The 14,560-nt window shown below is 34.6% G+C and overlaps 1 protein-coding gene across 8 annotated transcripts in view; it reads left to right on the top strand.

The window, feature by feature from the left end:
- UACA (uveal autoantigen with coiled-coil domains and ankyrin repeats) overlaps positions 1–14,560 on the top strand; it is a 102,057-nt gene that overhangs the window by 61,076 nt on the left and 26,421 nt on the right. For 5 of the 8 annotated variants that reach the window (XM_034939045.3, XM_003818536.8, XM_063596762.1 and 2 more), the window contains 6 exons: positions 2,858–2,946; positions 6,607–6,671; positions 7,458–7,515; positions 10,152–10,222; positions 10,326–10,432; positions 13,476–13,657. In XM_034939045.3, the coding sequence (XP_034794936.2) occupies positions 2,858–2,946; positions 6,607–6,671; positions 7,458–7,515; positions 10,152–10,222; positions 10,326–10,432; positions 13,476–13,657 (572 nt within the window). Of the gene's footprint in view, positions 1–2,857; positions 2,947–6,606; positions 6,672–7,457; positions 7,516–10,151; positions 10,223–10,325; positions 10,433–13,475; positions 13,658–14,560 lie in introns of those variants that run through there. The other 3 variants (XM_063596764.1, XM_063596763.1, XM_034939049.3) reach the window with 2 other exon arrangements.

Genomic DNA, 14,560 nt, shown 5'->3' with positions numbered 1-14,560 from the left:
AAGCGATTCTCCTGCCTCAGCCTCCTGAGTAGCTGGGATTGCAGGAATGCACCACCACCCCTGGCTAATTTTGTATTTTTAGCAGAAACGGGGTTTCTTCATGTTGGTCAGGCTGGTCTTGGACTCCCAACCTCTGGTGATCTGCCCACCTCAGCCTCCCAAAGTACTGGGATTACAGGCGTGACCCACTGTGCCCAGCCAAGAGTAGAATTCTTTCTAGGATTCATAGAATAAAGTATTTCCCTTTTTTTACTCACACACAAACTGTATTCTTAATTAAAGCATGTTGTATTTAGTCAAGTGTGGGACATGTTACAAATTATTTTCTGTATTTACAATTACAAAAACAATTTGTTTCAAATGATTGTTTTTAATTTTGAAATTTATTTCTAAATTTAAGACAAAAGAACATGTGCTTCTTGAGCTCAATTTGGTTTCAAAAATGAAATATTTGAAGCCTAGCCATAGTTACCACAAGGATCTGTTTTCTTTCCGTTCGCCTCTCTCCTAAGGTACAGCCCTTCCAGGGCCCAATCCAAGTTGGGGAAGGTTCACCAAGGATTCCATTGCTACTTGGAGAACAGTGGACTCCAGTTTGTGTCTCCCCATTTCCTCAAGGCTGTCAAAGTGCTGTTCAGTCTCCTGTTTCTCTGGAATCAGCAAATGTTCCCAGGGAAAAAGTGGCCTGAAATACTAAGCTCACTTCTCTGGGCCTTCTTCCTACCTTGCATCTTGGCCTAGTAACTTTTTACTATTTTGTTAGCTCGCTGACACCTTTAAGCATATGTCTCATATTTTTTGCAGCTTTTCTAGTTGTCCTCAGTAGTAACATTTGTCCAGGTTACATATATCTCCTGTTATAGAAGTCCATGTCTTGTTTTTAAAGGAAGAAAACATAGAGTTGATTTTTAAATTGCAAAATAGTATTTTTTATAAAGCAATTTTTCATATTTCCTATACAATTCTTTGCATGTTTTAATGATTGATGTATCTTCTTTCCAAAGCACATCTATTTATAGCACATCAGCATTACTAATGCATTGTAGATTTGTTGTGATTTCTGCCCTTTTGTACATCATCATTATAATGTTGACCTCTTTTGAAGAAAGAGGTCTTCCACATTTTGTGAGCTAAGAAATGAAAACAAGCAAACAACAAAACAATGATATCTCTAAGATTGTTGGGAGACTACCTTTGCTAAAGGAAATTAGCATTCTTCAAAAGGTTCTAATGGTGCATTGCATAGTATAATTCCCAGTTTCATTGTGGCAGAGAGATTATAAGGCAGAGATACTCAGCCTTATAGCGATTTAATTTAGTAGAAGGAGAACTTACCTGACTCTTAAGAATACTATATTCCTTTTACCAGAAACAGCTTTCTAATTCGGATTGTACACAAACCTGCTTTACTTGGTAGTGCTTTGTCTATAGTTTGCATTTATATCCATCATAATACTAATAGCGTCGCAAGACTGAGTCTTGTAATATCTGGAAACGAATTTGTAAGCTATCTTCAGATTTTGTCTCCAAGCATGCAGATATTCAAATATTTGAGGGTTTGTCATTTGACTGGCACTGTTATTGGTTCGGGGGATGTAATAGGAAGCAAAACTAGACAAAAATCCCTGCTTTCATTGAGTTTATAGTTGAGTGGGAAGAGATTGATAGACTATAAAGAATAAAGTAATGAATTTATTCTATTATAAAATATTAAATCCTATATAGAATAATAAAGGCAGGGATTGGGGGAACTAGGAGTACTAAGGTTTTGGTGAATGGGAAAATGTAAAAAATTTTAATGGTGTGGTCAGGGAAGACCTCTGCTGAGAGTGGGCTACAAGAGTGTATCTGTATCCTGGCACCTGCTGAGCACTTTCACATTTTTTGTTTCCTGGCATCTCTAGAATGGTTATTGCACTTACTTAAGGCCTCAGTTCTATTTCTACTTGAGTTCGACATCCTTTGCCAGCAACTATTGTATTTACCTGTTTGGATTTGTAGAGTAATATTCAATGTCAGTGGCAGTTCTTTTTGTTAAACTCAGCATAATTCATAGATTTACAGAATGTCAGTTCTCATTGCACACAAAATATTTCTATAATGTTTGTTGATTAATAAAATATTAGATGACTAAATAAATAATGAAATATTGTTAACTAGCATTTTGAATACTTGATGGCTTAAAGTTAGTTTTTTAACTTTAACTTGCCTTATTAGGAAACTTACTCAGTTATTCCTGTTCATGTGAAACTTCAGCCAATCATACAAGCCCAGGCCTTTGAACAAAAGGAAGAATTAGTTGGTAGTTGGTAATGTTTGGGAAGAAGGTGCTGATTCTTTTGTGATTTTAAGGGTAGTTTAGCTTGTTGTTTTGAAGGCTTTTCTAAGCAGGTTTAGTTTGATAATTCTAAAGAGAAGAGGTAAGTGTTTGGATCTGTCTTTGGCCTCAGCATTCTGCTAAACTAAATAAAATAATGAAACTATTTGAAACTAAATAAAATAATCTGATAGAAAATTTTCAGTGCATTTATTAAGATCCAAGCAGCAATGCTTTTGCTATAAACTTTAGAGTTAATGATATTATAGTATAAATTTTCTCTTATTAAGGCTTTTGCACATTAGTATATTTCATTGGTTCTAAGCAGGTATTTTTTAGAAAGTATTGGCCCCTTATGTAAATGAGATAGGTTTCTTTTTTTAATTTTAATTAAATATATAGGTGTTCTAATGTAGCCTTTAAAATGTGTGTGTGTTTGTGTGCGTGTGTGTGTGTTGAAAAAGGGTGACATTAATGTAGCATTTAAGGTGACCTTTGGTTGTTTCCTTAGCACAACAAATATATATTTTTTTTGTTTAGCTTCCATGTTGTGGCCTCAAAGGGGAATCTTGAGTGTTTGAATGCCATCCTTATACATGGAGTTGATATTACAACCAGTGACACTGCAGGTATGTTTGCCTCCATAGTTAATTATAAAACATAAAGCGAAAACAAACATTGTCCACTGCTAACATTTTTATTCAGACCTAAATGTGATATAAAGAGAGATGTCCTCAATTTTCTGTTTTTAAAATAGTTGAGAAAGAGTTTACTTCTGAGGTATTGTGGGAGAGGTCAAGTATAGGGAATTTAGGAGAAAGGATTGCTTTACTGACGAGCAGTTGGAGACCTGAATTCTAGTGCAGGTCCTAGTAGTGTTACAGAATCCTAGAATCTCAGATTTTGAAGAACCATTAGGGACCATTTGGCATTTGGTTGGATGTTTCTTGTGATGGAGAACTAACTGCCACCTAACAGCATTATCATCAAGGACAACAATAATAACAAGAATAGCTGACATGTATATAACATTTAATAGCTATTCTTCTAAGCACTTTACCCATTCATTTTATTCTCATTCATTTTATTCTCTCAGAACCCAGAGAAGTTCTGAGGCCCTGAGCTGTTAAATAATTTGGCCCAAGGCCCTTCAGTAGCTAAGTCGCAGTCAGAATCTGTATTCTTAACCATTATGCCTCATAAGGAACCCATTCTGTGCCTAGCTATATTTATTAAAAAATCATTTTTTATAGAGAATTGAAATATATTTCTCACTCAGTTTTCTGCTTACACTTATTTGTACCTTTGTCTGTCCTTTAAAATCTTACAACAAAGGTTTGTACATCAAAGAAGTTTGTACATCAAATGTAGACCTTTAAGTATTTGAATATAACTATCTCTTTTGTTCCATGAGAGTGCTAGTTTTCTATCTATCAGGATAAACATTCTCACTTCTCTGGGACTGTTGACAGCTTAGTTGTTTGCAGTTATACTTTGTTTTTCTATTAAATACAGGAGTTGACCCAGAACTAAAAGGCTTTTGTTTGTTAGTTTTTACAGTTTTTTATCCTGTGATTCCATGTAGGGGCAAATAAATACATTACTTTTACCCAGCATTGTGTTTAGAAATGGAAGGGAGGGAGAGGGAGACAGATCACAATTGAATTAGTGAGGTAAATCTTTACTTAAGAATACATCAGATTCTAAGAAGACCAAATTCAATTTATCTGCTACCTTTGAGTGAACAAAGAAATGTGTTTATTGCTTATATATGCTTTCCATTGATGTAGAAGAATATTTATTTTTAGAAATTTTGGACTAACCTTACCTCTTCAGAGCTCTTAAGACTTTATTTATTGTGTGGATTCCAATTCAAACCGGTATCTTTCTTGTTTTTGTCTGTATTCTTTCTGCTCTGGACATTTTGCCTAGTGGCTAATCTAGTGACTTCTGCTTGCCTTCTTTCTTTGCAGATCAAGCTCAAATGCTTCCCCAAGCTCAGCAGACATTATTTCATATATTGCACCCCAACATACCGTGTTTAACTCTTCTGTCTTTTGTTTTTGCTGCTATTTATATTTTCATTTGATAGGTTTTATAATGTTTGTCCCTAGAGTTGTCCTTTATTGAATACAAGGGTCTTTTCTCAATTGCTATAATGTCTGTTATAATCCAGATGTAGATATTTGAACAATGTGAATACACATCTTTATGTGTATTATCTTAAGTGCTGTTTAATATTAAAGTGTATTTAAAATGACCAGGTTTCAAATTAGTGCAGTTTTGAGATATTTGTTACTTAGGTCTTACCAGGTATGCACCTGTGTTGTAATTTATGTTGGTATGCTTTAGATCTGGTGTTTCCTTGATTTTTTGCTGCCGTATCTCAAGTGGCTAGATTTGATATTTCCTTATCCCTGATCTGACATTTTTATGTGACCAAGTTTCTGTAGCATTTTGTTGAACACCAGGTACTGTTGCCACTGTGCCTAACCCTACCATCTCCACTCCATGCTATCTCTTACTTTACATGTAAATGACAGTTATTTTAGTCACTTTTCACAATGTGAAATGTTTCTGGGACACTTGTCCATGAACAGGAGCAAATTGAAATTTGAAATGATCACATCTGATTAACTTGTAATTAGAGAATGTTTGGGTGTGGTTGAATGTATTGTATCTGTACTTATTGAAAAACCTGAAAGACCTGGACTCACTATGTTTTGTTCTGCAACCTGGTTAGTCAGCTACATGGAAGTGACCAGAGAGTTGAAAGCCAATTTATTTATCCCTCCAAGATGAATAAAACATAAATTACTCTTCTAGCAAAAAGGTCTACTTGTGAAATCAAATTATGGTGTTTTTGTTTTTGTTTTTTTCTGACAGGATTTCGCTCTGTCACTTAGGCTAGAGTGTGGTGGCATAATCATGGCTACTGCAGCCTTGACCTCCTGTGCTTAAGTGATCCTCTACCCTCAGCCTTCTGAGTAGCTGGGACTACAGGCATACACCACCACACCTGACTAATTTTTATATGTTTTGTAGAGATGGGATTTCACTATGTTGCCCACGCTGGTCTCAACTCCCAGGCTCAAGCAATACACCTGCCTAGGCCTCTCAAAGTGCTGGGATTACAGATGTGAGCCACAGTGTCCGGCCCCCAAATTATATTTTAAGAAGTTTGTGGCCAGGTGTGATGTCTCATGCTTGTAATCCTATTACTTTGGGAGACCAAAGCAGCAGGATTGCTTGAGGCCAGGCGTTCAAGACCACTTTGGGCAATACAGTGAGACCCTGTCTCTACACAAAATTAAACAAATTAGCTCCACATGGTGGCACGAGCCTATAGTCCGTCCCTGTTACTCTGGAAGCTGAGCTGTGAGGATCGCTTGAGCCCAGGCATTCGAGGCTGTACTGAGCTATGAGGCTGCACACTAGCCTGCGTGACAGAGTGAAACCTTGTCTCTAAAAGAATAAATTGAAAAGAAAAGAAGTTTGTGAGATTAGAGGGAAATTAAGAGCATTAAATGTTAGAAGTTGGAATAGCCTGGTTAAATCCTTATATCTTTCACCATCCAAGAGGTGTTTGTATAAAGAAATATAATTAGGAAAAATAGGGTTTGGAGGTAGATAGTTCCTACAAGTTTCTTTTCTGGTATTCAGAATTAACCTTTCAGATTACCTGGTAACCTCTCCTCCCTACCCCCTTTGGCATTTCCTTTAAAACGCACATTTTATACAAATTATATTTGCATGAGTTGTCTGATTTTCAGAGATAGAATTACATAATAAACTTTGAATTTTAGCCAAAGCATGAAAAATCAGTTAAGGAATACCCTTTCTATGCCTTACGCTTCTTAACTTTCTCAATTTTTCAGCGTCCACACTGCCTATTTGGATATGTAATGTGAAATCTTGGTATTTCTTTCTCTCTCTTCTTTCCTCATTGTCTTTCTCTCCTTTCCCTTTTCTCTGTGCCAGTATTTAATTATCTGCTGTGTTTTAGGTACTGTTCTACATGCTGGGGATGTAGTAGTGAATACAACAAAGTTCCTGCTTGTTATAGATTTCTATAATTAGTTTTTCTTTCTCCCTTCATTGTTTTGGTACGTATATCATCTCTTACTAAAATATCAAGCTAGATGAAACATCTTTGGAAACTGAAAGTATACTTACAGATTAAGTATGTTGTCAACTAGTTTTGGGAAAAAAGAATCATATTTCTATAAAAATCCTCAATTTACATATGAAGAAAATAATCCTTCACATGTATCTTAAATTATTTATAGGGAGAAATGCTCTTCACCTGGCTGCTAAGTATGGACATGCATTGTGCCTACAAAAACTTCTACAGGTAGTGGAAGTGGTTAATACTTTAGCTTTATTATTTCGACAACAAATCATAGATGTACTTTTAATGTGTTTTTGGAATTTTAGATCAAAGAGAATAGTAAACTAACTTTGACTATGAGCTTACATATTTTTTCCATCATTTGTGAAGGAATGTGAACAATAAAGAGCAAAAACTGAGGGAATTGAGTTGCATAACTCAGTGTATTAAAAATAAATAACAAAGGCTTGACCTTCCTGTTGACATAGCTGAAGGTTGGAATTTTCTGTTGTCTAGACTATCGTGGAAGATAAAGTAATACAACATAGGACCTGTATATTTCTATTCAAACACAGATAACTTATACTACATAATATTATTACATTTTTAATCAGATAACCACAAAATTCTAACTAGTTGGCTAAAGTTCCCATCAAATATTTCAGTCATACATTTTTATAAACATATTCACTAAGTTTCATAGCAGAACTCACCTGCTTTTCTGATTCAGTATCTCAAGTTTTAATTCTTGGTGAAAAAAAAACCCCAAACAATACATATTTTCCTGTATTTCATGCCATTCATTATAATGTACCATATGTTTCCTGTTTGGTGAAATATTGTTAATTTAGTTATATAATGTTACTGTATTTGTTCCATGTCAGAATATTTCATGGATTGTCTGATAGTCTTTAGCTTCTTTGATAAGTGGAATATTTTAAGATTAAATAACAGCTGTTCATCTGAGTCTGGATATCTAATTTTAAAATAAAACTCTCCTACTTTACTAAGTTTTCTTTACTTTAACAGTACAATTGTCCCACTGAGCATGCAGACCTGCAGGGAAGAACTGCACTTCACGATGCAGGTGAGCAGTGGTTTCCCTTGGATACAAATATTTGTTAAAATGTCTAGTCATTTGAATTAATTTCAGGGTTTTAACACATAGATATTTATATAATTCATGGAGAAACAAAGAATATTAAAAACCTGTTTGCACAAATTAGAGATTTATTAGATTATACCGCTTAAAAAGATTCATTCAGTCAGTATTTACAGGCCAGTCAGCTTGCTAGATACTAAAGGTACAAAGGTAGATAAACTATAATCCTGCTCACAAGGAGCTCCAAGCTGTGTGTGTGTGTGTGAGAGAGAGAGAGAGAGAGAGAGAGAGAAACAGAGAGAGAATGTGTGTGCGTGTGTGTGTTTCATATCTTTGGGAATTGGAGAAATGGGAAGAAGACTTTCCTTAAACTATGTTTACCTAATTAACATGTCTGAACCTCTTTTTTCTCATTTGCAAAATGAAGTTAATAATACTACTGCAATAAGTAGTATTAATAAGTATAATCAAATCATAAGTAGTGCCTGGCACATAATAATTTCTTAATTAATGGTGGTAGTTGTTTTCCTTTAGAGATGTCAGTGCTGAATTTCATATCACTGTAATGTGCTATATTTTAAAAGAGATTTATACTGATTTTTAGAGATTTTATTATACTTGTGTGTCTAAATTTATTTGCATTATTCTTTACGTGTCTTAAAGTACTTTGAAAAAAGTTATATATTTAGGTTATTTTTGGAATGTAAGATAGCCTGACCTCTTGCTAAGTCTGATATTCCTACATTTAACTATAAGGCCAAAGGAAAAAAAACAGTCTACTTTCTCTTTTCATGTATATGGAATATATGCAGTAGATTAAGGTGGTCTGCACTGAAGACATATTACACTTCAAATTTCCTTCAAAATTTTATACCTTAATTTTTAAAAATTTTGCTTTTTGTATTTTATTTGTATGATAATTTCTCGCACAATGCATTTCTTTTTTTTAATATAGAAGGGTATTACTGTATTTGCAAAGCATTTTTCCATTATCATTTGAGCCTCACAATGACCCCTGTAAGTTAACCATATATTTTATTATCCCTGCTTTGAAAACTGGTACAACTTGACCAATTGAAATCTTTATACTTATTAGTTAGATGCATTAGCTAGGATGGAAACTAAGTTGCTATAACAAAAGAACTCCAATATCAGCTGCTTATTTAAAAAATTGTTGAGTGATATATATTGACAGGTCACTCATGGTCATTTTAAAACTGAATTCTTTCTATCTTGTTTCTCCACTTACCTGTGAGTATCTTCCTTAACTGCAAGGTTGAAGCAGAGTTGTGGTCGTAGCCGTATTCTAGCTAGCAGGAAGGAGGAGAGAGCCTAGTGGAATACATGCCCAAAGTCTAGAACTCAGACTTGGAAGTAGTAGATTATTCTCCATTCATATTCTACTGATAGGAGCAAAATCAATTGGCTATATTTATCTGCAAAGGAGGCTCAGAAATAAACTCTCTAGGTGACTAGTCATATTCCGAAACCTACTCTATAGTAGAAGAAGAGGAGAACAAATTTTGGTAAAATACTGCATTTTCTGCTACAGTTCAACTCTCTGGCCTTCCAAATATCTCCAAAGCCCCTACTTCCCACATACTCCCAAAGGAGAGGATATATAAACAAACTCATTTACTTCATCTAGCTCAAAGTCTAGGATTTCTGGGTGGTATGCAGTTTTCTCTTTTTGGCTTTAAGCGGTTCTTCATGATCTAGTAATCTGTAAACTCTGGAATTTATTATGCTTTACATTTTTAAATTCTCATTTATAATTGGACCTAAAGGGTCGCTAATTTTACAGTTCCTGAATTAATGTATTCAGGTTCAGTTTATCTTTTTCTTAAAGCTGATGATACATTTTATATAAAAGATTTGCTGGATTAGAGACGAAAAGTGAAAATTCACTTGATTTTCTTACGTTTGGTTTAATTCTATTATTTCACCAATAAAAAAAGAATGCTCACTTTGTCAGTACTTTTTGTGCTTATAATTTATGTCAACTCATAAGGCTTAAAAAATTCATGGGGATTGTAAACATAATCCTACTTTATGAATTTAACAATAATTTTTCCTAATATAAATATGAACTATAGTGTTAGTCAAAGAAGCATAATGTGATTTTATAATTATTAGCAAAATGACCTTACTTTGCATAAAGGTAGACATTGCAATCTCTGCTTTTATGAGAAATATGAATTGTATGATTCATACTTTACTTACTGTGACTATTCTATAAAAAATGGATATGATTCTTTAAAAAAACTGAGCCAACACTTCAAGGATCAAGTCAGTTATAGCCATGTTTAAAAATATACTGTAAGTACAAAATTTAGCTTTGATTTTTATTGTCTGTGCTTATCCTTAGAATAGTAGTGTGTTCTTGTCTTCTACAAGGTTGACGTTATTCCTTGGTCCTAATAAATTGTAGACAATTTATAATCTTGTCTAATCCATTTTCAGATGAAAAATTGATGCTTATAATGCTAAACTAAGAGTGAAGGATGTGAAGCTTGGTAATTTAGAAATTGAAGAACTTATTCCTTATATGGACCTAGAAAAACACCATGTGTCTTACCAACAGATGTTCACCATTTATCATTTTCTTTTGTTCCTTAAAGCAATGGCAGATTGTCCTTCTAGCATACAGCTGCTTTGTGACCATGGGGCCTCTGTGAATGCCAAAGATGTAGTAAGTTAGTTTATGTTTATTCTCATTTCAACTCATGCATTCTAACTTCTACATTTTGGGAGATCTGTTGTCTTAATGCTGTTTTATTTTTCCTGTTGCTTAGGATGGGCGGACACCACTTGTTCTGGCTACTCAGATGAGTAGGCCAACAATATGTCAACTGCTGATAGATAGAGGAGCGGATGTTAATTCCAGAGACAAACAAAACAGGTAATTCTTTTATCATGGCTCCCAGATACCAGCTGGATACACAGGGATGGAAAGGCCAAGTCAAAGCAGCAGGTCTGTTCTCTGACTTGGCCTTTCTTTCCCGTGGGTTCTCCCCTTCCCTGGCTTGCTTTTCCTTGGAATTAACATCTACTTGTCAGTTTTCTTCAGAGTCTGCTGAAGAAAGAAGGAGAGGGAAATAGAGGAAGATGACAGGGTTAATGTGAATAAAAGCAGTGATTAGGCCTTATGTTTGGATCAAAGAACTGAAGGAGAGAGGAATTACATCCCAGGTGCTTTAAGCTTAAAAAACTCTTTAATGAAATGGGTGCAAGTAAGATACATAGGAGAAGAATTTAAAAAGTACATCTGTAGTTACTTCTTCATTAGTGAATCTTTTGAGTAAAGTGGTTCTTGAGTGTTCTGGAACTTGACATGTGTCAGTATAGATTTTCTCAAGGTGTTTTCTCTCCTTACTCTGCCAGGGTACAGTGCCATCTCCTACTCTGAACCTGTCCATTTCTGTACTGCAGAGGTCCCTTGCTTTATTTTTGCTTCTGTATTTGATACTATTTTAGTTGGTGTGCTCTAATAATTTCTATCCAGAATTCTCCCTATCTCTGTCTGTAGGTCTAATGTATCATGGTGCTTGTTGTATTACAATTCCGAAGTTTATGGTCACAAAGTATCTGAAACACACCCCTTCCATTTAATTCAAGTATTAAAATAAATTAAACTAAAATTTCTGGGATTTTTGTAGTTACTAGTAAAAATTTTGGTTTCTTTTGACTTAATTTTATTCTTCCAAACATGTATTCTATTGTTTGTAGTTTATTAGAAGTATAAAAGTATAAAAAATAGTCTTTAGTTGTCAGATTTTATAGCTGTAATTGTTTTCTTTATGCATCTCAAAGGAGGAAATTCTGTACCTAATGCTAAATGACGAGTTAATGGGTGCAGCACACCAGCATGACGCATGTATACATATGTAACTAACCTGCACATTGTGCACATGTACCCTAAAACTTAAAGTATAAAAAAAAAAAAAAAAAAGAACCCTGGCTTCTACAACTCCCCTTATCTTAACTCAAGCAGTTCTTTATATTGACTTCAATTCTCCAGACAAAGCTTAATGCTTTCAATCAATTCCCAATCAGGAAATCTTTGACTTGGAAGCCCCTACTTCGAAATGTCCTGACATTCTGAGCTAAACCAATGTATACCTTATATGTATTGATTTATACCTTTGCCTGTAACTTTTGTCTCCCTAAAAAGTATAAAACCAAGTTGTAACTCAACCACCTCCGGCACCCATTCTCAGGACCTCCTAAGGCTGTGTCATGGGCCATGGTTGCTAACATTTGTCTCAGAATAAACCTCTTTAAATATTTAAAAAAAAAAAAAAAAGACGTGATTAAGAAGTGGCTTTTTAATATTACTTTGTTTTTGTGGATACTATCATCTGATTCCAAGCATGATGAAGAAAATTGGATTTTAAAATTAAATTTTACAGCTGGGCGCGGCTCACTTGAGGTCAGCAGTTCAAGACCAGCCTGGCCAACATGGCGAAACCACATCTCTACCAAAAATACAAAAATTAGCTAGATGTGGTGGTGCGTGCCTATAATCCCAGCTACTCAGGAGGCTGAGGCAGGAGAATTCCTTGAACCCAGGAGGCGGAGGTTGCAGTGAGCTGAGATCATGCCACTGCGCTGGCAACAGAGCGAGACTCTTGTCTCAAAAAAAAAAAAAGTTAAATTTAATTTTAGGATCACAGAGGGATAATCTGGTTGATCTACATACAGTGCTTTATATTTTTTATAGCTCTCACATTTTTCAAAGCACTTTATCTATGTTTTTTCATTGGGCATTCACAAAAAGCCAATGAAGCAGGGCAGTGTATATTGTATAGACTAAATAGCAGATGGTTTTCAACATAATTTATAACCTTAGTTTCTAATACTTTATATTCATTTCTTTTTTTCCTGTTTTATATGTAGCATTTTTTAAATAACAAAAACATTGTTAATGCTTGTTTTGTACAGAATTTCTTATCAGCAACTACAGGGGAGTTGGGGGACAAGGCTTGAATATGAGAAACACAGCATACATAGCAGAGAAAAGGCAAGAGTCAGTTTCCTTAAGAGATCCAATATTCACAATTGAAGACAGAGTTAAATATAGGATATGTCATTTCATTTCATTACGTGTTGGTTAGCCCCATCCTAAAAAATAGAGGATTAGACAAAATAATTTCTAGGGTCCTTCTAGATTTTCATGACAATTATTTTGTTGCATGATTAGTATTTGCTGATGTACTGTGAGATGTTTGAGTGCCAGTGGTTCTATTGCAATAGAATAAAGCAATGATCCATGTTGCATGGCGTTAGTTGTAGTCTGAAGATGTGAAGGTCTCCAGGTAGAAGAATCAAGGTTCTTCTAAGCAGGAACATCAGGAATGGAATCTGATACTTCTCTTGGAGGAGAAGGGATTCTTAGGGGAGGTTTGCATGATGTGGTTCAGTTCATGAAGGGACTGAAAAAGTTGGGTTTTGATCACATGGGGTGACAGTATCAGTTGTGGAAAATTTTTGTGGTGATTATTTACGTGTAGGACATTGAAGAAGTGGAATAAATGAGGTTGGTTTGGTAGTAGAAGTAATTAAAGGATATAAGGATATAGAAGACAAAGCAAATGTTTTTATAAATGCAATGAATATAAAGTAAAATCTATATCTGTAACAGGCATGACTTCTTAAAGTAGTGTCTATTCTTCAATAAGGGAGCATGTCTTAGTGTTCAAGTAGAACTACAGTTTATAAGAAGCAAAACATTCCTTACTGATAAACAGTATTGGTTCATCTCCCTCTACAACATGGATTTGCTTACTTACGTTATAGTCACTTGCTTTGAGGCAGTGTGTGTTGCATATATAATCTAGTTTATCCAGTGAACACTAAGACAGTGTTCAACAATAGGGCAGAATATTTCTGCAATATTTCCTTGGAGTTTTCTCAGTCTTTTGCTCTTCCATTTTTCCATTTAGAACTGCCCTCATGCTAGGTTGCGAATATGGTTGCAGAGATGCAGTAGAAGTCTTAATTAAAAATGGTGCTGATATAAGCTTGCTGGATGCGCTTGGCCATGATAGTTCTTACTATGCAAGAATTGGTGACAATCTGGACATTCTAACCTTGTTGAAGACTGCATCGGAAAATACCAACAAAGGTATCAGCAGTTTTCTGTAACTAGAAAAGTCCACATTAACAAAGAGCCACTTTTTAAAAGACTTAGGTAGTAGAACTACAGTTTATAAGAAGCAAAACATTCCTTACTGATAAACAGTATTGGTTCATCTCCCTCTACAACATGGATTTGCTTACTTACATTATGGTCACTTGCTTTGAGGCAGTGTGTGTTGCATATATAATCTAGTTTATCCAGTGAACACTAAGACACTGGAATAACTTCAGAACTGAGAAGGAAGAGTCAAGTGTTTTACTAACTTTTTTTTTTTTTTTGATGAAAAGGGGTGAACCTCCCAACTTTTTATACTTACAAAGTTTTAAAGAATCATTGTTTAAACATGTATGTAAAATAGTCAGCTGATATTTACCAAATGCCTATGCCATGATTTTTTATGTTTTTTTTTTTTAAAAAAACAGGAACATACAGAAAAGCACAATGAATAGTCACTCATTACCACTGAGAAGCCTCTGTTAACATTTTGAGAAATATCCTTCTAGTCTTTTCCCATTAAATTGAATTCACCTGTAAATCTGAATTGTAGCTTACTTTTTTATGTAACCTATTTTGAAGGCCTTTCCCTCAAAAATAGTTTTTCTATAGTATGATTTTTATTGGTGTATGAGATTCCATTTATTTAAGTTTCATTTAATAAAGCAGTTTTCTACATGTAGTGTTTAAGCTATTTATAATTATTCATTAATACACAAAGGTTGTGACTGTCCTTATGCATAAATATTTTAGTATATTTTTATTACCCTTTAGGGTCGGTTCCTAGAAATTGAATCACTGAGTTTCAGGGCATGCACATTTCTTTAAGCCTTTGGTCTATGTTGGCAAATTGCCTTCCAATTTAGGAGCTTTTTAAATTTTCTTCCCCTCCTT

The sequence above is a fragment of the Pan paniscus genome, chromosome 16, assembly GCF_029289425.2.
Source record: "Pan paniscus chromosome 16, NHGRI_mPanPan1-v2.0_pri, whole genome shotgun sequence".
NCBI lineage: Eukaryota > Metazoa > Chordata > Mammalia > Primates > Hominidae > Pan > Pan paniscus.
This window is presented reverse-complemented; position numbering and strand designations above follow the sequence as displayed.